General features: G+C 43.9%; 1 protein-coding gene across 1 annotated transcript in view; it reads right to left on the bottom strand.

Annotated features, from left to right (window-relative positions):
- The window catches only part of CDH23 (cadherin related 23), a 3,939,560-nt gene that overhangs the window by 1,436,976 nt on the left and 2,477,541 nt on the right, over nt 1–25,043 (bottom strand). The window contains exon 19 of the mRNA XM_069610726.1: nt 21,090–21,206. Within this exon, the coding sequence (XP_069466827.1) occupies nt 21,090–21,206 (117 nt within the window). The remainder of the gene's footprint in view (nt 1–21,089; nt 21,207–25,043) is intronic.

The raw sequence follows: 25,043 nt of genomic DNA on the forward strand, positions 1-25,043 counted from the left end.
TTGACTGTGTCCCTCACAGGTGTCCTATCTCCTCTGTTAACTTTCCTTCCCTATTCATCCTTTGCGAGGCTGTGCATGTGTCTGTGCTTGAAGCTTTGTCTGCATGCTTCAACAGAATCAGTCTGTCAGCCTTTCCCTGTATTTTGAAGTTAGTCCTACTTTTCCCATTCACTCCAATGTACCTAGTGCTTCCATCTTTATTCGCATGGCCCTAAATGTTAGTTGCAATTAAGCGTAGGCAAGCTGTTCATATGTATTCTTAGGTGTCTTGCAGTTTCCACATAGCAAAAGGAATACGTGTGTCAGGCCTCTAACTATGTGAGTATAAGCATTTGCTTCATGTCTATCAGGAATAAACTAAAGTGTTTGTGTAGTTTCTTGCAGGGATGCCTATGTGCTTCATGTCTAACGTATCTATGCCATGATGTCAGTCGTGACATCATCAGCATTCTTCGAGGTTGCAGTCAGTCAACTTGTTCGATTGCTGACTGCTGTATCTCTTCAATACTGTCATCTGGGTATGGTCTGAATGGTTGTCTGAGTGAATAGCGTTTTTCACACCTGTGATAGATCAACAATGGTGAAGAAGGGCCCAGAAGAGATGTGCATCTTTTGTTTCTCTGTCACCGGGCTGAGAGTGGGATGGGTGTAATGAGGGCCACGTTTAGATCACCCTCTTCAACCTGCACTACCGGCGCTTCATACAGGGCTTCAATCGCTCTCCTATGTTGAGGGCCAAAGCTTATGTGTCTCATCACAGCAAAGAAGAATGGCTAACACACCCAATCAAATGACTCATCTGGGTCCAGAGAGAGCAACGCCGGGTCATCCTTCCTATCTTTAGCATTGACTTTGAGATTCAATATTTTCCACACTGTGTCTGCCCCATGAATCCCCTCTATGAATCCCACTTGATCCACATCTATCAATCCCGGAAGTGTTGGGTCGATCCTGGCTGCAAACACCTGTTCAAAGATCTTGGCATCCACTTTCAACAACGAGATTGATGGTACGCCCTCACTCAACCGGATCCTTTCCTTCTTTATGGATAACCGTAGTGAGTGCCCACTGAAACGTTTGTGTTCTGCCTGCATCATCCATGATGGTATTAAAGAGTTTAGCCAGGTGCAGCACCAAGATCTCTGCATAATGCATATAAAAAGCTTCAGTAAAACCATCCTCTGATGGCGCCTTCCCAAATTGCATTCTCTTTGCTTTGCCATTGCATTGCCTCCACTATCTCCTCTCTCGTAATCTCCACATCCATGAATCCTGTTGCAACCAGTTCCACCTTTGGTGCTAAACTATTTCCAGAGTGGCCTTTCCATCCTCCGTATACAATACCCAATATGTTGCAAAACCCCCTACTATCTACTTTGGGAAATCTTCCAAGCTGCCATGCTCATTCTGTATCGTACCCACCTGTGTTTTCAGCTTCTGTGCCCTGAGCCTCCTCACCAAAAGTGCCCCGCTTTGTCCGCTTCTCATAATGCTTTTGCTTAAAAAAACACAGCTTCGGAAAACTACCTCCCCTAATGCCTAGTTCCCCAGTGCCCGCTTCTTTGCTTCTATTGTTTCCACCAAAACCTTCCTATTCCCATCCACTTGACCTCTCTTTTCCTCCAGATCCTCCAACACTTGCCACACCTTCTATTCAGCCAGGCCCGGCTCCCTCCTTCACCAGCAGACCTTGCAATGTCACCTTAGCCGCCTCCCACACCGCGGTATACTTCACTTCCTCCAAGTCATTGTCCTTGAAGTAGTACTCTATCTCCCGTCGGAGTTCCTTGAAGAAGACTGTATCCTAAACAAATAATCATCACGCCTACAGCCCTTTTATATGCACCCCACCTCTCCTAGATCCCGGTCCAACCACATAATTTTCTGACCGATCCAGCCCACTTCCTGCCTGGGACATCTGAATGCCCCATTCACTTGTCCCATTTCCATAAGGATATAATAAATCCTAGAGGAAGTCCCATGCGGCGTTGAGAAAATTAGAAATCACCCTCCTCCCTGTGCCGAAGCCTCTACATATCCATCAAAGCGTATTTATCTCACAGCCTCTAGAGACAAGGGCAACTGCACTTCCTATGAAGCCGTCCACGGACCTCTTATCCTGTCATCAAATTAACCCTTCCACTAACAAAACACCATCGACCACACCCAGGCTCCCCCGAAGCACCCTGTCCTTTAGATGGACAGTATATCGAGCTGAGAGTGACTCTCAACCTCCAATTCTCCCTGGGATAATCAACAGTCGCCCTTCAGACTTTCTTACAACAATCCGAAATTTCAAGGTGTAGCGTCCTTCTCAGCAATATTCCTAGTCGCACTTCTTAAAACCACTGGATGCTCAGAGGCCACACCCTATTGCTTTGCTCAGTACCCTGCACTCTTCTTCCTGTCGTAACCTTGTTTCTTGTAGGAAGAGGATGTCCAAATGATTTCACTAAAGCTCCCTCACAATGATCTCTGCATCTGGGAATTGAATCCCTTCACATTGAGTGTGGCCACCCTCAAAGCAATTCAGATCCTTTTGTAAGCACTGGCGCTAATCTAAAAATATCCGATCCCATGTCTCCCTGTAGGCTCCCCTCCCTCACACTCCAAAATAATCCCTCTGCTCAGTAGTGACATCCCAGCATCTGCACAAGGCATAGCCCATCCACATCAGATAACCCCCCCAACCCCCAACATCCTCCACAACCCTGCAAACCCCAACAGTAAAACCAACGGGAACCTTGCACCCCCCAGGGTACGTCCACCTAACACAGGCCACTAGAGTTATTTCCCCACTCCCCTCAACCCCCTATTCTCATCCCCTTGAACTAAGTCTGTGACCAACTCAGTCTAAATGCTCCCATTGCCCCCAGGCACATTGTACTTCCCCACCATTCCCCTTGCATCCACTGAAAACCCCTCCTCCAAAAAAAGTATTTTCCAGTGTTCCTGTATACACCCATTCAATGGAAAGGCGAGGGTGTATTCAATTTTCGGAATTTGAAAATCCCCAGCACTTTCTTCCTTTTGATCAACGTGTTCTCTACTCTTTTGCCATTGCATGTAACACCTCAGCCAGTTGGGGCTCGCCCATCACCCCCACTGTCCGACACAATGCTGAACACATGGTCCATTTCATTAGCATTCATAATCCAGTAGTCCTCACCCTTAAATTCAAATATGAGGTGCAATAGAAAACCAATCTACACTGCACCCCATTTGCACTAAGCCATGTAGTGAGTTGCTTACATTCCCTCCTTTGCCCACCGGATGGGGTGCCATCCAGGACTGCTCTTATAATTTTAAGGGTTCTCAGAAACACTACTGAAAGACCTGAGACAAGGGTCACTTGGGCAAGTTCAGGCAGTGAGGGTTCTGCTGAACTGTAACTACCTACCCCAGGACACCCGTGCCTTCAGCCAGAACACGAGATGCCAACCTAGAGTTAGGTCGCAAAGGGCAGATGGCCCCCCCAGCCCAATTCCAGTGCTTCAACGATTGAAGCACACATTGCAGATCACCCTCCTTAGATAGTACACAATTAGCACTCACTAAGAAGGAGTTACTGCAACAGGACAAGAAGCAAAGCCTTCATGTGTATAGGGGAATGTCCCCATATAGGGGCAGCACTCCCTTGAGGAGTGCACCAATAGCAGACGATCCGGCGGTGCACACTATTACAGAAGGGGCTGTTCATCCGGTAAAGGAGCGCCCAAACTTCAGGATTCCTACGATTAATCACAAATGTCTCCATGGCAACAGTCCATCTTATTTCTAAAGAAGACGGCAAGCCCAGCAACACTCCAGGCTACTGAGATCTAACCAGAGTAACCGGCTGGCATTAGCTCGCACCAACTTGGAGAAAGGGCTCTTTTCACTTTTTTGCGACTTATCTTTGGAATAATGTACCTGGGCAGTTGAGCTTGGAGTCTTCACTCATAGTTTTTAACAAATCCCTCCATACTTTTTATTTGACTTGAATGGTTTTAATGTATTACTGCTCTTTTTGTGGTTTTAGTTTTTAACCTGTGTATTTGGAGTTTTTTTAATTGTTTTTATGTTTTTAACTTTTCTGTTATTTGTGATATGTTATTTTTTTTAAACGTTTGTTTTAGTGTGACCCTGTTTTTGTTTGACTGTTTCTTTTTGCACTCGTTTGCCTTTGGACCTAAGGCACATTATAAATGTGTAAACATAACATGAAAGTGTCCTGGTGCACAAAAACACCTGCACGTGGAGGTTTACACTGCTTTTTATGCGAAGCACAATGCTGTGGACCCACACATTTCATTTCTAGAAGCATGCAGTCTTCTTAGGTTTCCCTTTGCATCAGGTGTCCTGTGTAGGAAATCAACGACCACAGGTTTGTCTACAGTTTTTCACCCAGTGGGTCTCATAAGCACGCATTCACTTTATATTTGGACAGCCGTGCCATTGTTACCATACAAAGGGTTAACTTCATACAAAAGTGGACTGACTCAGAGAAAGAGAGTGCATGGAAGGATTCTGTGTATTTTGTATTTGTATTTGTATTTGTTTATTGTTTTTATCGTACGCCTAATCCTGAGTTAACTGGGCGCTTGGAAATTTAAGGTTACAGACATGGATGGGCATACAGATTAGAAACAACAGGAATACATAGGCCAGAAAGGACCCTGGTTACATATGGGTCAAAATCTGGGATGCAGGCAAGAGAATACAATAGTAGGCTAGAGGCGATTGACCAAAGTGTAGACAAAGTATGGCAGGCCTATTGATTACTTCTTACTGGGGAGGTTTGTTATTCAACCAGTTTTTTATGCCGGCTTTGAAGGTGAGAAAGAAGGTTTCCTGTCTAAGGGGGATGGGGATAGAGTTCCAACGCTTGGCAGCTTGGACTGGGAAGCTGGCTCCTCCTGCTGTTTTAAGATTGTATCTTGGGACCACCAAGTTGTGTGAAAGCGAAGATCTGGTGGTGCGTGTGGGTTGGTGTGTGGATTGACTATAAAATAAATACTTGAAAAATCCCTTAACCACATGCTTTCAGCAGCTCATCCACGCAGTAATCCTGGGTACATATGGTCTTACTGTTGCTTTGCCATCATTTATTGTGCTTTCTTGAGGTTTTTTTAACTCTGTATTTAAGTATTTGAAGATTCATCCACCTGGCAAGATAGCTCAGCTGTAGAGCGCTCACTGCTGCAATCTTGTGTGATCTGCAGCTCGCAGGATGAAATCCGGGCAAGGCCTACTCAGTTTTCATCATTTTGAGGTTGATAAATGAGTTCCAACTCGGTTGGGTGATAATTATGATTGTATGCAAATATGTGGTATGTACAGCGCTCTGGAAAAAGGGCTATATAAATAACAAATCCCCTAGGGACATCATTTTGTGGTCACCAGGGGTCGCAGCTGTGACCCCTGGGGTTTTCCTTGCTACCCCTGTGGTCTCCCTTGCTACCCCTAAAAAAAACCATTTATTTCCTGGATTGGCTGTGACCGTGCCACGTGGCTCTTCGTTTCTGGAGTGGCGGGCTCTCTTGTTCATGCCTCTTTAAAAAAAACAGGGGGTTGCACTAGTGTAACACTTTGAGTAGTGACCGTAAAAAAAGAATGATTAGGAATAACACATAATTTGTCATTCTGGAATTCTATACAATAATTGCTAGACTCATTAAAGGTTTATTTCAGGCACTCTTCAGGGGGTGAATCCCTGATTTAGTCTATTCTTAAACACCTCAATTCAGCCTTTCATCCTTCTGAGGTCGATAAATGAGTACCAATGCAGGTTGGGTGATATTGCATGTATATGTGGTCTATGTGAATCAGTTAAGCGTAAGTGATTTATAATAACACATCATTATCATTTGGCTTGGATGTCTTCTTGCATTCACAGTCATTCGGTAATATGGGCCTATACACACACTGATATTAACGACACATATGGTGAACCATTCGTGTATGAAATGTATATCACATTATAGTGTATTTTTGTAACCATATTTTTCGCTGTGTACATAGGAACAATGCTATGTGATGCTTCTTCCTGTTTTGTCAAGGAGCGAAAGGTCATGTTCCTTCACTTCCAGTGATGTCGGTTCGGAGTTGGGTCAAATGACATCATTTACTGTGATGTCATCAGAGGTCAAGGGTCGCGTGATGTCACTTCCGCTACCCCATGCATTTTGGTGAAATGACGTCCCTGAAATCCCCATCGTGTTTTCCATCTTTGTTTCTAGTGTTTGGGTGGCTAGATCTATGCAATTAAACACCTTTCCAGATCCTGTGTCTCTATAGGGGGGGCACCTCTAGGCCGCAGGTGCGCAGTAATTGTGCCATTCTGGTGGCTCCCTTTGGCTGCCTCCCTGTCAGTAGTATTTTTCTGACTTGAAGGGAGGCGGGATTTAGTTCAGAGAGATACCTCTGTAATGAGATGGCTCTCCAGGAACACTGACAATAGGAAATCAAGGATCAATAACCGCTACTCATCTGCAATCAGTGTGTGACCACGCCTCTGGTGATAACAGGTCATCCAAGCTATTATAGCATCACTTTGCTGGGACCACAATCCCGCAAGGCGATAGTGTTGGCAACTTGGCTTTGTGACTGCGTATACCTTATTTCGTGCCAAAGATAAAATGTGTCCAGAGGTCGAAGTGGGCGGGAGTGATCAGGAGCGGTGCTCCTAAACTTTTATTTAAAAAAAAAAACATTCTGGAATGGTTTCGTTTTAAAATAAAAGTGTAGGAAGAAATTGAAGCTTGCACTTCAGTGCAGTGCACTGACATTCCCTTAAATAGCAGGTGTGTTTATTTGGGGGTTTGGATTGTGTGGGGTAGGGGGCGCAGGGATGGGGTTTGTGGAGAGCAGGGGCAGGCCAGCACGGAACATAGGTTCACTATTTCTTTTTGTACACTCCGACCACTGAATGTGTCACATTGCACAAAAGGCCTACAACAATTGTCAATCCGCTGCGAAAAAAGCAGTTAGGTTGCCCTATGAAGTCCGAGACAGACTTTGTATTCTGTATACAGAACACACATACTCACTAAAGAACACAAAGCAAAATCGCCAAGAAGGATCAACACCCAGACCAGCCAGAAAAGCAAATGAATGGATGATAAAAGCATGGGTCTATTGAGTGTGTGGCACTCCCTAGTGTCACAACAGCTATGATCAAGGTAGTGTCGCAGGGTCCCATGCACTAGTTGCTGTCTATCAAGCCGTGGTAGGACGTTTTTCTTGGACTCCAGATCAGAAGGGAGCAGGATCGGGATCCAGCATTTGGAAGGGCTGATCTTCGCCGTTGCCTGCATGGAGGGTGCTGGAGTGTTGTTGCTGGCTAGTTGGGTTGTGAAGGATTCTAGTGCTCCCCAACCACACGGGAAAATCATAACAAGGCTAAAAAAGCTTGCATTGAAAAAGAATATGGTGTCACTATCCTTGTCCATCCCCCAATTTTTCTGAACCAATCTCTACAGTGGCCATCAAAGAGGATGCGTAAGCCATGGACCTCTCTTCTGGCAGGGATTGCTCCCTGATATACTTAAATGAAAACAATGCTAAGTCACCTAGTGTACCTGCTCCACACATTCTCTGGCATCAATTAATTTCCAAGCTGAAAAATTAATCTTTAAAAGGCTAAAGTGTTGTTCTGATGGATCTTGCCACCGGTCGTCCAAATTGCTTCCAATTAAGCGCACACCTTCGCAGAGCCAGTTAGCGTAATGCGAATCTGTGACTCCCACGGAAAGTACTTATGTCTTTACAATCTGTGAACAGGCTCTGAAAAGGAACTTGAAGATGCTGTCATGCTACACGCTCAAAGCCAATGGAAGTATTCACAGGAGGTAATTTTGCAAGTGAATGTCGTTGGCGGTGCGCATCCTGCTGTGGGCTCCAATAAACTGTATCAAACACTTGATCAGCCTTCACCATTTATATAAGAATGTGTCTGCAAAGTGAGAGAGAGGGTGCAAGGCAGTGAGGAGAAAACATAAGTGGAAGGGTGTAATCACCTCAAGTTGAGGACCTCCACTATGGAGACAGAGTCTAGCCACCAGCCATGATATAGAATACTGCCTGACAGGTGATAGTTGTTCAAATTAAATTGCATATCATAGTTTGGCAGGTCTTAGTTGCTGTGAGCCAATACTGACAGTGGGTTGAGGAATAGAACGTAAAGAGGGCGCCAATGAGTCACAAAGTGATATTTCAGAGCGGGACCTAAGAAGTGTATGCCACAGTCTAAGGTGCGTAACAACATATCTTTAGATGAGGTGTGACCTAATTGTATGATAGGTTATTTATAATGCGCTTAATACCCAGAGGTTTCCAAGCTCGGACCTGGGGATCGAACCTATGTTGCTCCATGTCGTCTTGCTTCCAAGGCGAGCACCCTGCCCTTGAACTAGCCTCCCGAGACCTTAACTAAAGGAGTCGTCTAACAGACCCAGTCAAGCTAGATTTGTTTTACATCTGTGCTCCACAGTGACCATGTGGTGTTACTATGCCAAGTTAGCTCCTTGTGTATTTCAATACCACCAGGAATAGAAGTTTAAACTTTGCCATGGGGAAGGCCTTGGAATAGTCAAAGCTGACAACAAAACCTCACCGGGGCCCACGCTAAGATGCCTGCCCAGTTAGGGACCTGCCTGCAGGTATGTGTGCACACCAGCAGTGTTTGTTGACTGGCAAGAGGATACAGTTTTGTTTCACATTTGAGGAAATAATGCCCTATTCTGTTTTTGAGACTCATATGTCCCTTCATCTAGACAGTTTGCAAGGATATGCAAGGTTCTGGTAGTTATAGAGTTAAGTGAACTGGCCGGGATGAGCAAACCGTTTTCTCGAGGTCACACGAAGGGCCAATATGCGAGCCTGCCGTGGTCTGTTGGCTGACTGGTAATTGAGCCTGAGGCTATACAGTAAGAGTGTGTTCCTAAGGTTCAGATGGGCAGGTTGCAATCAGTCTTCTCTGAGGCTATTCTTATGAAGAGAGTTGGAATGTGACCCAGAGAACACCTGAGGACAGACCTCTGTTGGATCCTTAGTGAGGCGTTTTTACTGGTAAATGCCACTGCCCTGATAAGGTTGAAGTCTTTTTGAGAGCATGGGACACAAATGATAAGGTTAAGGCAACATGCTTGAAACAACTTGCATGAGAGTTCAGACACGTTCACATTGAAATCTTGGGGAGTGCCAGGAAAACCGAAGGGGGGACTAGGTCCTTTTTTTGGTACAAAATCGTCAGAACTCTGGTCCTTTTCTGTGAGAAGTAGTAAGACTGAGGGTAGACAACTCCTGTGACAGGTGAGATGCTCTCAGAGGGGAGACCAAGCTGAGGGGAAAAGGCAAGATGTGTTGCAAAGATGGTAATGCACTATAAGCAGTTGAAATGGGGACCATGTGTACAAGAGCCAAATGATTTGGTAGAGGTCTGGATGAGACCAAGCAAGTACAGAGAGGTAGAGCGATAAGGATAGAGAATTAAGTCTGAAGCATCATGTCCTGCATGTGACATGAATTAGAACCGCACAAAACTTACCTACAAATATTTGTAGGTCACTGATCAAAAGGTTTGGTGAGCCACAGATATTGACAAGTTAATATGGGGGTGAACCAGCCTACACTACCCCCCTAAAACATGCCTGTATCCCTGTCTCCTACAACTGCCAGAGGCATCATACAGCATGCAAATATTTATTTACATTTTTAAAATTTCTAGCACAAAAACACTTGAAAGAGAAAACATGTTTAATATGCCCCAGTTTTACAGTTATTTCTGGGTTAGGATTGGACAAACAGCTTGTTGAACCAGGAGACAAATTGCAACTAATAAGGAATATCCTCTTAAAACAGTATCAAGGGTACAATAACACTAAGTGGGGTTTTCCGGTACTTCCAATAGCTCAGGCTGATGACATAATGTTCTCAAATCTCTGCCCACAAAACAGGTCATACCTCTAGTCTTTCAATGTCCAATCGAATCTAAAATAAATACAAAAGGAGATTCAGTGGGAAAACCCCTACAGGAAGTACTCACAATCCATGGTCTCTCATTTTCTTCTCCACACCTCTTCATGGTCTTCTCCAAGGTCTTTCTCGTCTTCAGAACACTCTATTGACTTTCTCTTCTTCAGAACTCTCAATTCCCTCTCTTTGCTGCAGCTTGCCAGGGCCCTTCTCTTCTATAAACCTCACCATGGTCACTCTCTTCCATACAGCTCATGATAATTCTCCCCTCTAGACCTCCCAAAGTTCTCCCTCTTTCGGAACTTTCCAAAGCCCCTCTCTTCTTGAAACATCTCCAAGGTCTGTCTTCTTTCCACTGTCAATCTCACCTTTCATTCACTTATCTTATAGGCCAGGATACTTACTCTTTCCCTGACTCTAGTTTGTGTGTGTGTTTTCCTCCACCACATATGTTTTCTTTAGGTGCAAAGAGTATTTCTACTCCCTCAACTGGTGTTCTTGTTGGGCAGTTAATATTGATACCCTCCAGCCAGGGGTCTATTCTGGTCAGGGTTCCTTCAGCAGGGACCAGTCTTCAGGATCCACAGCTTCCAGTAGTGGAACCCAGTTGTGGGTTCCCCCTCCGGGCCACTACGTGTCCTCTTAGCTCAGTCTCTAACTTTTGCTTGCGGAACCTATGCTGTATGTCTGTCAGCAACTAGGCTAGCACAGACCAGCTAGCGGTCTCCTTGTCTTCTTTCCTCTCCAGGAAGCAGTGAATATCACATCTTATTCCTCCCTTTCTGTGCCCCAGGTGATTTCTTCCAGCCCTTGTCATACACCTGCAGTGATGGAGGTCTTTGCAAGTCAGTTCAGAACTGCTTTTTGTCTTGGGCCAGTGGTCTTAGGTTTCATGCCTTGCCCCTTCTCCTGGTCTCACTAATTGGTCCATAATACAATTATTGTTATCCTTTTCATTCCGGGCAAGAGGAAAATCAGTGTAATTGTTCTCAGTTGCCAGCTTCACAAAGTTAGATATGCCCTATGACATCGGAATTGTCTTCAAATTCTCTGGGTGCATGTTAACTCTGTGGTGTTCCTCAGTTGCCTGAGTTGATGGGGCAAGTGGGTGTGGTGACATCCACAGCTGATGCTGCAGTTCACAGGAGGTTGGGATTCTATCTTCTCCTTCAATATGCAGGTTGCTGGTTCTATCAAATACACCATAATCCATTCCATTCTGATCCACGGGAATTGTAGTCCATTTGTAATGTTTGGACTGCTGGCACCTTCAAAAGATAAAGTGTAATATCGCATCTCTGAGGGAGAGACAAGTGCAGGCAATACCACTCCATCCAACTTCTTTGAGTCAAATCGGGCTGTGGCCGGACCATCCCCATCCCATGATGCTCAGCCCCGCCATACCAGAGGATGGGGAGTGCCTCTAATTCACCACGGAGGGACTAGAGAGCAAAGGAGAAGAGGTGGTGGTCTGCACTTGAGATCAAATCAACCAAGAGCTTGCTTCTCATTTGAGATCAAATATACCCACAGCTGCTTAGTTTCATATTGCATAATCACAATGTTTTACACATGGCATTTTAGGGCCTTTCAGTGAATTTTAGGATGGATGATGAGCTGAATGATTCAGATCAAAATCTCGGTTTTATTGAGACAAATATAAGTACAAATGCATTCTAAGGGAATTCACATACATAGGTTGGATCAGGTTGAGTTCATGGAAACACTAACAATTAATGACAAAAAGAAACATTTAATTGACTTGCGTCTGTAAACAAGAGCATCAACCCAATATAATTCTGGCTTTCAGGTGTGGTTTTAATGGAATAGGCAGAAGTAGAGAGTTTATATAACGTTTCAAAGATATGGTGACTTAATTGCAGAGCGGATGCTCTATGGCCAGTGTCAAAGAATCATCCTATTTTGAGCTTCAATTTGTTTGGTGGTCTGGGGATGTAGTGGGATGGAGTGATCTTGTTGGTTGCTGAAGTATATTTTGTACCCAACCACAAATGAACTTGAGAAGGATGAGTATGTAGAGATATATTTTATGTATAAATTATAAGCTCTCATTAGTATGATTTTTCTAGTCTCATAACTCCGGTCATACAGTCCCAGCCCGCAATTCTGGGCCATAAACATGCACTTGTACAAACATTCAAAATTACTGAAAAGAATCCAAGTCAAATCCAAACAAAGGTTTCTCCACCTTTATGCAGGGGAGGTCATCACAATGATACATACTGATACAAAATTAGTCAGCAAAACAAAATGCATGTATATATTAATCTCTAAAAAATATTAGGTATTCTTAACATGCTTTTATTGTTTGTTAATAAATGTCTCTCACAATGCTTAACTGCGCAAGATACTCAATGTGAAATATGATGTCATATTTTTAAATGAGTAAACATAGTGTTTTTACCTTCCCCACTGACACCCACCATTTACATAATCAGATGAATGTTATAAGATTTACAGCTTCTCAACTGAATGTGGTTGAGGGGTTTCTTCAACATGTGTGTGCAGCTTTGAATCTACCCATGTGTGCAACTTTCAATCTACATATGAGTGCAACTATCAATCAACTTCTATTCATTTGATTTACTATCAACATGTTTTGGGATGGAATGCAATCATTAACGAGAGGTATTTATGAATTACTGCATCATAACATTAGTCGCCATCTAGAATGTATATCTAGCTTCTTATGATAAGCAATCTATTCTTCTATTCAAGGTATAAGAGAAGTGACCTTTTGAATTCAAACCTTTGGATTAACACAAAGAGAGCTACATTATTAAAAAATACTTTAAATAATGACATCTTTACAATGGATACAACAACACAATATATCTAAATAGTTTTTCTCTTTTAGTTTTGTCCTGATGAAGACAGTTAATCCATACTGAGTAATGGATTGTTGTTGAAACTAATAAATTAGAGTCTTCAGATATATCTCAGCATGCTCAAGTGAAGTAATATGCTGAATATCTCAGCTAGTAAACTCACCATTTGATACACTGTATCATAGGGAATAACCGTTATCTTTCCTATTCATTGTTTTGTACTTGTTTGTTAATGTTTATTATGACATGCATACAATGTTACGCAATATTAATGAATTATCCTTGCACTTTCAATTTGTATATACTACACACTAAATGCACTTTAATTTGTCTTTAGCACTTTACTATGACAGCCATTGTTTTTAAATAATTTGTTTAGTAAAAAGATCATATCCTAAAAGATGATATCCCTTTCCTCCATTGCATTCAATTATAGTTCTGTTTTGAACATAGTTTAAATAGACCATAGATTTATTATGAAACTGATCCCATGCAACTCCAACCCCCTCACTTTGGTTCTTATTTTACCCAGGTTTTCAAGGGTTAAGTGAACACCTACCTTCTAATTCATTTATAGATTTCTAATAAGGACTTCTCATATCCTTTCAAATGGGGATCATCTCTGCAGGGTCTATAGAAAACCAACACTCTAGATGATGTCTGTTCTCCCCAGCCAGCTGTCTCCTTCCAGGAAAATCCAGAATAATGCTAATACTCCCTGTCTATCTGTGCGAAAGATATTTTATAATCCAAACTCGTCCCCTCATTTTGGGACTAAGTGACGGGGGCCTTTCACGCTCTGTCTGCAAGATTGGTCTAACCACCCTAGTCTTTGTGCCGTGAAGGGAGGGGGGAACCTTGCTCCTAATCTTATGGAGAGGCATTTCATTTATATGATATAACTTTTGATATGAATGTGCTTGTTTAATAAAAGAAAGACAAATAAAATCTATACATCAGGACAGACTATTCGAGATGTGAAATGACTGCCAGGTGTATATTTTTGGGGATATACATTTTTCATATGTTTTTATAATATCGATAATTGTAGACAGTTCATATTTGGTGTTGGCTAAAAGATATATATGTTTTCTATTATGCACAAATGTTTTTAGGTTCCTAGGATGTCCCACTACAAAGTTATAGATGTTTAAATAATTAAATCTCTGGCCACCTGACAACATATGACTCTTTTGTTCATTGTTGACTTGAATGTATCTGAAAAGAATGCCAATTTTGGCCACATGAGGTCGTCAGTGTTACACTGGATGCAAACTCTTTTCAGTAATACTGCTGTAGGAATGTTCCAATATGACTAAGGGGCCTCATTCCAAGGTGGGCGGTAAGGGGTTAATGGCACTGTTAAGGGTGCCGGTGCCATTAACCCCTTACCGCCACATTACGAGGTCCTTTAGCGGGTCCCGCTAAGGGCAGGTGGTTTTACCAGGTGCCCTTAGTGGGAGCCGCTAAAGGACCAGCATGCTAACAACATATAAAGGAATGCACTAGTTCAAGTTCAATACAAAACTGTATTATTCAAAGTACTGGAACTTGAAATGCTGTTTTCCTGTCCTGTCCTCATTAAGAATGTATTATTTTTCTCTTGACTTTTTTTTTTTCATTTCTATTGGAAAGAAAGAAAGAAACACATTTTAAAGATACAGATATATTTTTTCTACAAGTGGCATCAGAAAAATAGCAACCTGTGGAGAAATTGAGATCTTTTTAAGCAATAGGCCTGCAAAAATAATTGTTTTGAGGCCCAGGCTTAGTTCTTTAATGGCAATCATACTCCAAATGCTTGCACCTTAGTACTTTTCCATGTGGTAAAGTTCTGATTTATGGGGGTAGTACTCTGCATGTCTTTGGTATCAGCAACTCAGTCTCTGTATACAATGTACTTAACGGCCCTATAAATCTATACATTGTTATAATTATGTTTCTCTTGCATAGATGATTATTCGTATCTCGCAGGTGCACTCTTTTTATCATGGTATCAAAGAGGTAGACATCTCGCTCAATACCGAGGCAACTTCCATGTTTTCAGTGTACTTCAGATAAATAGCAGTAGGTTCCATAGTTCTACACAGGTGTGACAGATGCCTTTAAAGGAGACCTAGAGGTTGACGGGACACCAGTTGAGGGACATCATGCTTCCCTGACTAGCCTTCTGAGTCTGGTTACCCCCTCACACTAGTTGACCCCTATCCCTTTCTCTGAGCACTTGCTCTCTGGGGACTCCCTATGCACTTGCCCATCCCCCTGCCCACTCACCCTTGTCCTTCTCCCTCTTCCCTCTCCCTGCACTTCCTGTTATTGCACTTGCATGATCCAAATATCAAAAGGCCTATTAGGACCGTTATTGTTTTTCACTTCTGTCCCCCCACCCTTGTAGCGCCTGGAACCACTTTTTGATTTATAGGCACCATACAAATGTTCAATAAATGAAAAATTAAATAAAATGCTTAGACAGAGGTCCGAGATTCAGGACTTCTTTCTAGAAACAAAAAATAGCTTTTCTTTTCTAGACTACTTGAGGGTGGATTTTATGATCCAATAACATTTTGTTATGCAAGATGGTGCCTTTCCACACCTCCAGACATGTGGCACAGTTCCCTTTGTTTTAATTGTCTTATTTCCTTACCATCACAATGCCAGAAGAATCCAGCCCTCCACAGAGAATGCACTGTAAAGGAACATCCACCTCCTCTTGAGGTATGTGCCCACATACAAGTTTGACAGTATTGTCAATTCCACAAATGCTACACACAAGATGCTTGTGCAGGCAGCAGCACTTCTTCACATTGAGGTTCATGCACTGAAAAGGGGTCATTCCTATCCTGATCTGGACCATTATGAATGTGAACCGAGATTTGGGATTCTGCGGTTCCAAATGGGCCATCCTTTACAATCCTCCACATTAAAAAAAGGTATATTTGATGACAAGTCAGCATAGCCACTTTCTGCAATGTGGATACTGTAGGATTTCTGGTCCCTGCTATGATCTGTACCAAATTGTACCAAATTCTTCCTCTGCAGGGAAATGTTGAACAGTGGAAATATGCTGCTACTCAATTGGTTCTATAGCCAGGTAACTTTCTGAATGTTTTTGTTTAGGGCAATCAACTGAGTTCAAATCTCTTGAAAGTATGGGGAGGTTGTCCACCCCTTTACCTCCAAGTGACAGAAACCAAGGCCAAACCAGTGTTTAGCTGCTAAGTGGCTCTTACACTAATCTATCAGCCAAACCTACTTCATTGGTGTACAGATAGGCAGAATATGGGATGTGAGGAGGTATAGACAGCTTGTGTGTGTGTTGTTTTGTTATTTATCATGCTATTGACTTGATGAGCATGTTAATCGCTATGGCTGGTCAATCCCACTACCTGCTCCTGCCTGCCCAAAACACATCTTCCTGGGGTCTCTTTGACTTAGCTCTGTCAAGTAGTATCATCGAGCATTGTGCTGTTAAGCCATGCACATGTTATCTCAAAGCAGCCTTCTGAGAGTTAATGGCATAATTGCAACTCTAAATGTCCTCATGGTGTAGCAAAAATATCTTAACCAAGTGTTCCCTCAGCCACTTGTTTGGTTAACTTAATTTATGAGCACTGAGGTCCTGTTAAAAACAAGCATTTGAAAAGCCAACACTGTTGGCTTGTGTACAGGTATTAGAAAGGCATTTGCCAGGCTCTGCTTTCATATTCCAGGTACTTGCACCATTTTTCAACTGTTGCTACCTTACAGACAGGAAGTACCACTATGGCAGTGCCTGGAAAATGCCTATTGCATACCTCAACAAAAGCTAAAACTGTTGGCTTTGCCGTTACTTGTTTGCGTTTTCACCGGGTAGTCATGGTCCTTGGGGTTTGCAGTGAAAGTGTTAAGATTGATTACAGAAACTAAGATCTGATGGGGAGAGGGCGGGAACATGCACGTGGGATAATACCAGGTAGAATATTACATTTATGAGTTCATTTGTTTAGGATTTGTACAGTGTTAAGAGGTGGTCTCTATTTTTTCATAGAACATTTTGAATGAGAGTGCAACTTCCTTATTAACGAACATCAGCAACATGTACAAACACCGAATTGCTGTGACAAACCGCACATTGTTCAGGGCTGGAGACTAAATGGGAGAGGTTTGCGGGGCGCGTGGCATGGTGAGGACCATCTATTAGGAGTCAGAATTGAGGGTAGATCAAAAAACAAACCACATTCGTTCAAATAAAGTCAGAAAAACTAGGCTTGAAGCTGTATCTTAAAACTGTACCTCGTGCTGCTACCACACGTGATTTCTCCCCCATTTCACAGCTTATCTTCTGATGCGTCATCATGAGCCTGAGGCTGACACAGTACCTTTTCATTAATTTACATTTATGTGAATGCATGGGCCAGGTTCCTGCTACAGAAATCTCTTTGATACATCAGCACTGTCGGGTAAATCCCAAGTGTTCAGCAAACCTGCACAGGATGGGGGAGAGCTAGTGTTGGAGGCGGGAGCCCTACCTTTTCTCCAGCGTTGCTCGCTCACTGAGATTTCCCCTTTTCCCAGCTAAGCGCCATTTGCTATTGAGGCCGCATGAGGTACTACACTTCATGGCCATCAGAACTCAAAGAAACACATACAAGGCTTACAAGGATCGAATCCCTAACGTTAAAGTAGTAGTAGTTCTACTATTATATGTATATTTGCTCTCTTCTATTATCCACATAGGATGGCAATGAGTTGGTGTTTTAAAGTGTGGGGTATAATTTGCTTATGGATGTAGATAAATGGTATTATTGTTGTGATGACATAGGACATTGTTGTTGGCAATAGTTTATTTGTAATTTATTTTTCTGGAACCTGTGTGTTGAATATGTATTTTGATGAAAATCTAATAAATATATTTAAAAAAAAGTAGTAGCAGTTCTGTGGGACCAGGGTCACCTCTTCTGATTGCACATAGGGTTGGGGTACAGTCGCCGATCCTTGACAGCCAGCAGACTCCACAGTCCATAGGGACCCAATTTCCAGATTGCCGGCTGCATAAATGTCAACCTTATCAATCCCGGTCGGGAGACAATAGTCCTGCTCTGGTTTGAACTTTGCATTCTGGCACTTGGAGTTCTGAGTTCCTAATGAAGAAATCCAGGACTTCAATCGGCAGATTGCAAAGTTAAAACTAGGACTTGACCAGTGTCACGCGAATGGGATGGATAATGATGGCATGTATGTCACTTTGATTTAATTCCAGATGCTCGGGTAAAAATGAAGAAACACAGGGAGGACGAGAATTGATTTTTTAGTCTAGAATGGGAGTGGAGAGAACAGAAAGCCTGGGGTGACGATGTGCCAGGATTCATTAGGCGATGTGCTGAAAGATGCAGCGAGATGCCAGGGACCTCATTTGGGGCTCACCAGGAGTCACAGCTGCGACCTCTGAGGTCTCCCTTGCTACCCGTATGATCACCCTTGCTACCCCTAAAAAAAGAAAAAAGACAAAAACAATAATTCATGTTAATTTGTTTCAATTGGAAGCTCCTGGGCAGTGGCCAGCGCCATGTTACTCTTTGTTTCTGGAGTAGCTGGCTTTCTTGAGCAGACCTCTTATAAAAAACAGGGGGTTCCATAAGTCTAATAATGTGAGTAGTGACCCTAAATAAAAAAGAATATGAATAACGACCAGGCACACTTCAGAGTGTGAGTCACTGATTTAGTTTATTCCTCAACACCTCAAATTCACAATGCAGACAAAACCCTTCAAAAGGCATTTAGAGCAGAATAAGCATCTAATTTGGACGAGGCATTTTGCCCTTTTTGCAAGTTGCAGTTATAGTATGTTTTTTCTGCCGTTGTCTCTGTTACGATCATCACAAGACATTCCAACTCAGTGTCCTCGTTCAATTGACAAAATCCTTGTGCCCAAAAGCCTGTGTAATGTGTAGAAATGTTTGACCATAGCACATAAAGTGGAGCTTGATTTAAATGTGCCACAATTAATGCTTTGTAGTAATGTGTCTACCTTTCCCATCTCCATGGCATGCTGTTCAGGATGTTTGTTTGTATGTATGAGGTAACGAGTGCCCAGGGTACGGGATGCAGTGTAAGTGTGCTGCTTTTCCTGCGTTACTCTAAATTCTTAAATACACAGTTATGAACCCTCCCAATGGAATGTGTTTTACCAGCCTCTGTAGCCTGAAAAGTAGATCTGCGCAGACAGATGGCCAACATTGCACCAGCCCTGCATATGAACTGTCCTACTATTAAAGCCACTACAGCGTGTAATTTGCTTTCTGACTTAGTGAACATTCAGACATGTGATTGCTCATTTTACGATAGTCGGTGAGATAGCTATGGCCGGTAAGATAGCTCAGTGGTTGAGCACTCACTGCTGCGATGTGTGTGTGATCTGCAGGTAGCAGGTTGGAATCCTGGCAAGACCAACTCAGCCATTCATCCTTTTCAAGATGATATATTAGTACCAACACAGTTTGGGTGAAATTGTATGTATGTTTGTTCTATACAAAGCGCTATACAATAAAACATCATTATCATTTGGCCTTGGATGTGTGCGCGTGCAGTCACAGTAATTTGGTAATATTGGCCTATACAAACTGATATTAATGGTACATATGGTAATCCATTCTTGTATGAAATGCACATCACATGATAGTGATAGTGTAACCATATTTTTCGAAATGTACTTAGGAACAACGCTATGTGATGCCACTTCCTGTTTTGCCAAGGGGGAAAAGGTTGTGTTCCATCGTTTCCTGTGAAGTCAATTTGGGGAGGGGGTCAAAGGACATCACCTCCTGTGATGTCAGAGGTCAAGGGTCGTGTGGTGTCACTATGGCATTTTGGTGAAATGACGTCCATGCAAGTGTATCAAACGGGTTGAACAAGGCACAGGTCCTATTGAAGACTAGGGTGTGGTAGAACCTGCATGGTAGCTTTAATAGTGGCAGTAAAGGCCACCCGTGGTTACTATTCCTCCAGGGATTGTTGCTGGTCTTGCAGGATCGCCAACGAACAAGACAACCAGGATCTGTGGTGATATTAAAGAAAGGTGTGCGGCCGGAGCTATACAAAGAAAGGATGTTCTTCGACTACACCGGGCTGTGCACCTGCAATATGTTGAGGAGCTGGTGCACTAAAACATCCTTTGTGCAAGATTGTTCTAAGGACCCCGTTATGGCTGTCACAGCAGTGGAGCATGCCCTTTAATAACGTGGGGTTCGTCGCACATTTTCTGTAATACCACCCGTGGCGAAGCCATTTTCTTTTGAGAATTAGAGTTCATAAAGGCAGTGCCAGACTTTCTGGGCATCATCAAGGCAGTATTTACGCTAGAAGTTGGCCTGACCTCATGTCATCCCGAGAAGGCAGCTTTTAAACAATTTTCAAAAGATTTGGAGTAACAGTAACAAAGTAGCTCTGGCAGGCGGGGAGGCCACGCGAAGGCTTCCTAACCACAAATGAATTCCCTCCAAAGCCAATACATTTTATAGAGCACAAATATAATGTTGCTTCGTTGAATGAAGGCACTGCTTCAATCCATAAAATACAGTCACAGGTTTATGCAGAAGGAGTTTAACTTTGGAGGGGTGCAGTGTCTACATCTGCTGCAACGTGAGACCCCACAGGCTGCAACCAGCTAATCTGAGAGACTCGCGGAGACCAGGGGAGCAGACCGCAAAGACAATTGATGGTAAACGAGCAGAAAACAAAGTCACAACAGCAGTGTCAAAGGAGGAGGGGCCTGGAATTGTGTGAATTGGATAACGTAAGGACCAGTTTCCCAACCCAGGACTCAAAAGTCAGCAAAAGAAACAGGTGTTATTTTCTATAAACTGCATCCATCAATATATACCTGAAACAGCGGAGACTTCCCACATAGAACTATCACAGCCCACATCACAGTCACACATGGGTGTTGCTAGGCTGGAAAAGGGCTACACTCATGTCGGGACTGTTGAGACTCGGGGCTAGCTAGTCTTTTGGTTGTAGCTCCTGAGCTTCTATCTGGTGCTACAACCAAAAGACCCGGGGCTATAGCCCCATCACCCCTCACCCAGCAACACCACTGTGAGAAACATGGAATGCAAGGGAGGGGGTCACAAGAGCTGTCTGTGCGAGGGATGACTCAGCCTTTGACCCTTCCGATGCAGATAAAATGATCACTAGGTCTGTTAGTTGATAGAAACACGTTTAGTGTTAATTGTTATTATGAATGACAACGAGGTGAGATGGTGACAAGAATAGGGGATACCCATCATGTGGCAAAGGGGCACCTACCTGAGCGTGCGTTGATGCGAAACTGCGGAGAACCTTCCAGGGAGTAGATAATGGACTCCTGACCGAATTCCCGGGAACGATCCAAATCGGTGGCATTAAGGAACAGCACAGTTGCACCTACAAAAAGAAAAAGCAATTCATGCATCTATAAAATCATATAAAAGGGAATCCCTCATCTTGGCCCTTATTGCGAGAGCATCACTCAAATGGCCATCCTTCATGTGCACATGATCACTCGTCTCAATTCCTGCCTTCAATGCATACATGAAAACATGCTAACACACACACACATTGTCGCAACTGGATGGCCATTGCATGGCCTTGATTGGTTAACTTCTGGGTAATCATATCTTAATGAATTCTCAGGCAGCATTGTGTCTTAGTCTGATGGGGCACTGTCCACTTGGAGTGCCCAGCTCTGCTGCTGCTGCTTGACTGAATATAATGGAACAAACAATAACTTTAGGCTCAACTACTAACGGATCCACCTTCCACTCAGCCAGAGAGGGCCTAATATATATTTGATAGTTACTTAGGGAAGCTTATATTTAAGCCATATTGTTTTCTTCTTACTTTTCTTACAGACTCACACTTAATGACCTGTGGAATTATTTCAATGTATTAAGTATTCCTGCATTGGCAGTTAGCATTCGGGTTGTTCTTCATAACCAATCAGAAGAGCTGGAATGCTGGCCTTACCTGTGTTAAGAGCCTTTTTAAACAAGCCCTCAAATGGGCTGGGCTCATCTCTGGGCTCACATCCATTTCCTCCTTTGCTCTTTCAGGCTCGCCCCCTTCCTCTTCCACCTCATCCCTCTATCCCCCACCCATATCGACCTCCCAGAATCTGCTTCATCTTTATTTCACCCGTTTCCACTCCCCATGCTGCCCATCTTTGCTTATTGTGCTTTTTTTGGACATGAGACATTGCGTGCACATGTGCTATTTTTTAGAGCCAAAATAAACAACAGTTCTGCCTCCCTGGGTGGTACGCCAGGGGTGCCAGGGGTACTAATACCTATTATACTCTAGTTTTCAGTTTTGCCTCCCTGGGTGGTATGCCAGGGGTGCTAGTACCTATAATACTCTACCTTGCAGTTTTGCCCCCCTGGGTGGTACGCCAGGGGTGCTAGTACCTATTATACTCAAGCTTGCAGTTTTGCCTCCCTGGGTAGTACGCCAGGGGTGCTAGTACCTATAATACTCTAGCTTGCAGTTTTGCCCCTCCCTGGGTGGTACGCCAGGGGTGCTAGTACCTATAATACTCTAGCTTGCAGTTTTGCCCCTCCCTGGGTGGTACGCCAGGGGTGCTAGTACCTATAATACTCTAGCTTGCAGTTTTGCCTCCCTGGGTGGTACGCCAGGGGTGCTAGTACCTATAATACTCTAGCTTGCAGTTTTGCCCCTCCCTGGGTGGTACGCCAGGGGTGCTAGTACCTATAATACTCTAGCTTGCAGTTTTGCCCCCCCTGGGTGGTACGCCAGGGGTGCTAGTACCTATAATACTCTACCTTTCCATTTTAGCCCCCCTGGGTGGTACGCCAGGGGTGCTAGTACCTATAATACTCTAGCTTGCAGTTTTGCCCCCCTGGGTGGTACGCCAGGGTTGCTAGAATCTATAATACTCTAGCTTGCAGTTTTGCCCCCCTGGGTGGTACGCCAGGGGTGCTAGTACCTATAATACTCTAGCTTGCAGTTTTGCACCCCCTGGGTGGTACGACAGGGGTGCTAGTACCTATAATACTCTAGCTTGCAGTTTTGCCCCCCTGGGTGGTACGCCAGGGTTGCTAGTATCTATAATACTCTAGCTTGCAGTTTTGCCCCCCTGGGTGGTACGCCAGGGGTGCTAGTACCTATAATACTCTAGCTTGCAGTTTTGCACCCCCTGGGTGGTACGACAGGGGTGCTAGTACCTATAATACTCTAGCTTGCAGTTCTGCCCCTCCCTGGGTGGTACGCCAGGGGTGCTAGTACCTATAATACTCTAACTTGCAGTTTTGCCTCCCTGGGTGGTACGCCAGGGGTGCTAGTACCTATAATACTCTAGCTTGCAGTTTTGCCCCTCCCCGGGTGGTACGCCAGGGGTGCTAGTACCTATAATATTCTAGCTTGCAGTTTTGCCCCCCTTGGGTGGTACGCCAGGGGTGCTAGTACCTATAATACTCTACCTTGCTATTTTAGCCCCCCTGGGTGGTACGCCAGGGGTGCTAGTACCTATAATACTCTAGCTTGCAGTTTTGCCCCTCCCTGGATCGTACGCCAGGGGTGCCAGTACCTATAATACTCTAGCTTGCAGTTTTGCCCCCCCCGGGTGGTACGCCAGGGGTGCCAGTACCTATAATACTCTAGCTTGCAGTTTTGCCCCCCCCGGGTGGTACGCCAGGGGTGCTCGTACCTATAATACTCTAGCTTGCAGTTTTGCTCCCTCTGGGTGGTACGCCAGGGGTGCTAGTACCTACAATACTCTAGCTTGCAGTTTTGCCCCCCTGGGTGGTATGCCAGGGTTGCTAGTACCTATAATACTCTAGCTTGCTGTTTTGCCCCCCCCCCGGGTGGTACACCAGGGGTGCTAGTACCTATAATACTCTAGCTTGCAGTTTTGCACCCCCTGGGTGGTACGACAGGGGTGCTAGTACCTATAATACTCTAGCTTGTAGTTCTGCCCCCCCTGGGTGGAACGACAGGGGTGCTTGTACCTATAATACTCTACCTTGCAGTTTTCCTGCGTGGTTTGTACCTGTTCGCGTTAAAGGCCCCTCCACTGTGCTCAGTCTGTAACTTGTTTGCTGGCCGATACTGCTCGAGAAGGCCTGAAAAGTGCGTCGTATTGCTTAAACAGGAGACCATACTTTTTAAGTCCCAGTTAATCATGTATGCATATGTACGAAAAATGTATGCAGTTGCAATCATCTCAATATGATGGCTCTCTGAAAAACTCCTTCGAATTTCTAAGCAGGGGCGGCTTTCTAATGTTTAATTTGAAGATGTTTTTGCGGCTATGGGCTTTGAGTATGGGCTTTGAGTAGGGAGAAGGAGACAGCAGAGCTTGTATTTGGGTTAGGACCATACCTGGCCTTATATGATCTGCACATGTGTCGCCAATACCAGGACAACAGATTGGATTGGTTAATAGCCGCCATCGCATTATATATGATGTGATATGATAGGTTATTTATAACATGCTTAACACCCAGAGATTTCTAAGCGTGGACCCTGGGATCGAACCTGTGTTGCTGCTTTTCTTCTTGCTTCCAAGATGAGCACGTTGCCCCTGAGCCATCCTCCCGCGACGACCTGCCATGTGATAGCATTAATGATCCCATTAATAACATAGAATTGATCCCGTGTCCCTGGCCAGACCATTCTTTGATTCATTTTAACATTGTTTGCAGGTGATCCCACCAGAGCTTGATACGACACCTCTTTTGAAATATTTGGTGAATTTGGCTGGAGCCCAAGGTATTGAGTCCAGTGTGTATATGTAGGTACAGAATGCTGGACCTTCAGTGCAGAGCGTGCTGGGCAGGGCAAGTTGGCGCAGAGTTGGATGGCACAATGCGGCTGCATATGTGCAGGTGTCCTCACAAAGTTGCCTTAAATCGTGAGATTCAAATTAATCCAGTATAAAGTGCTACACCAAATATATATATATATATAACTGTTGTGCCCGAGTAGGATTGATGAGTCTGTGGATGGTAGGTGGATGGTAGGTGCCCCAGATGCAAGGAGCAGGACACAGGTTTTTTGCTTATGATGTGGCTCTGCCCCGGGCTGACTGCATTCTGGAACCAGGTACTAGATAATACAGGACTGATATTATATGTTGATATCCCCAGGGAAATAATGTGTTGTATGTTTGGGTGCTTTCTGAAATTGGGTAAGAGTGCTCGAAAGCTTCTTTTGGTTGACTTGTTGCTGGCTAAACGGTGCATTTTAATGTGTTAGGCTAGCTGT

The sequence above is a fragment of the Ambystoma mexicanum genome, chromosome 8, assembly GCF_040938575.1.
Source record: "Ambystoma mexicanum isolate Mex_15411 chromosome 8, UKY_AmexF1_1, whole genome shotgun sequence".
NCBI lineage: Eukaryota > Metazoa > Chordata > Amphibia > Caudata > Ambystomatidae > Ambystoma > Ambystoma mexicanum.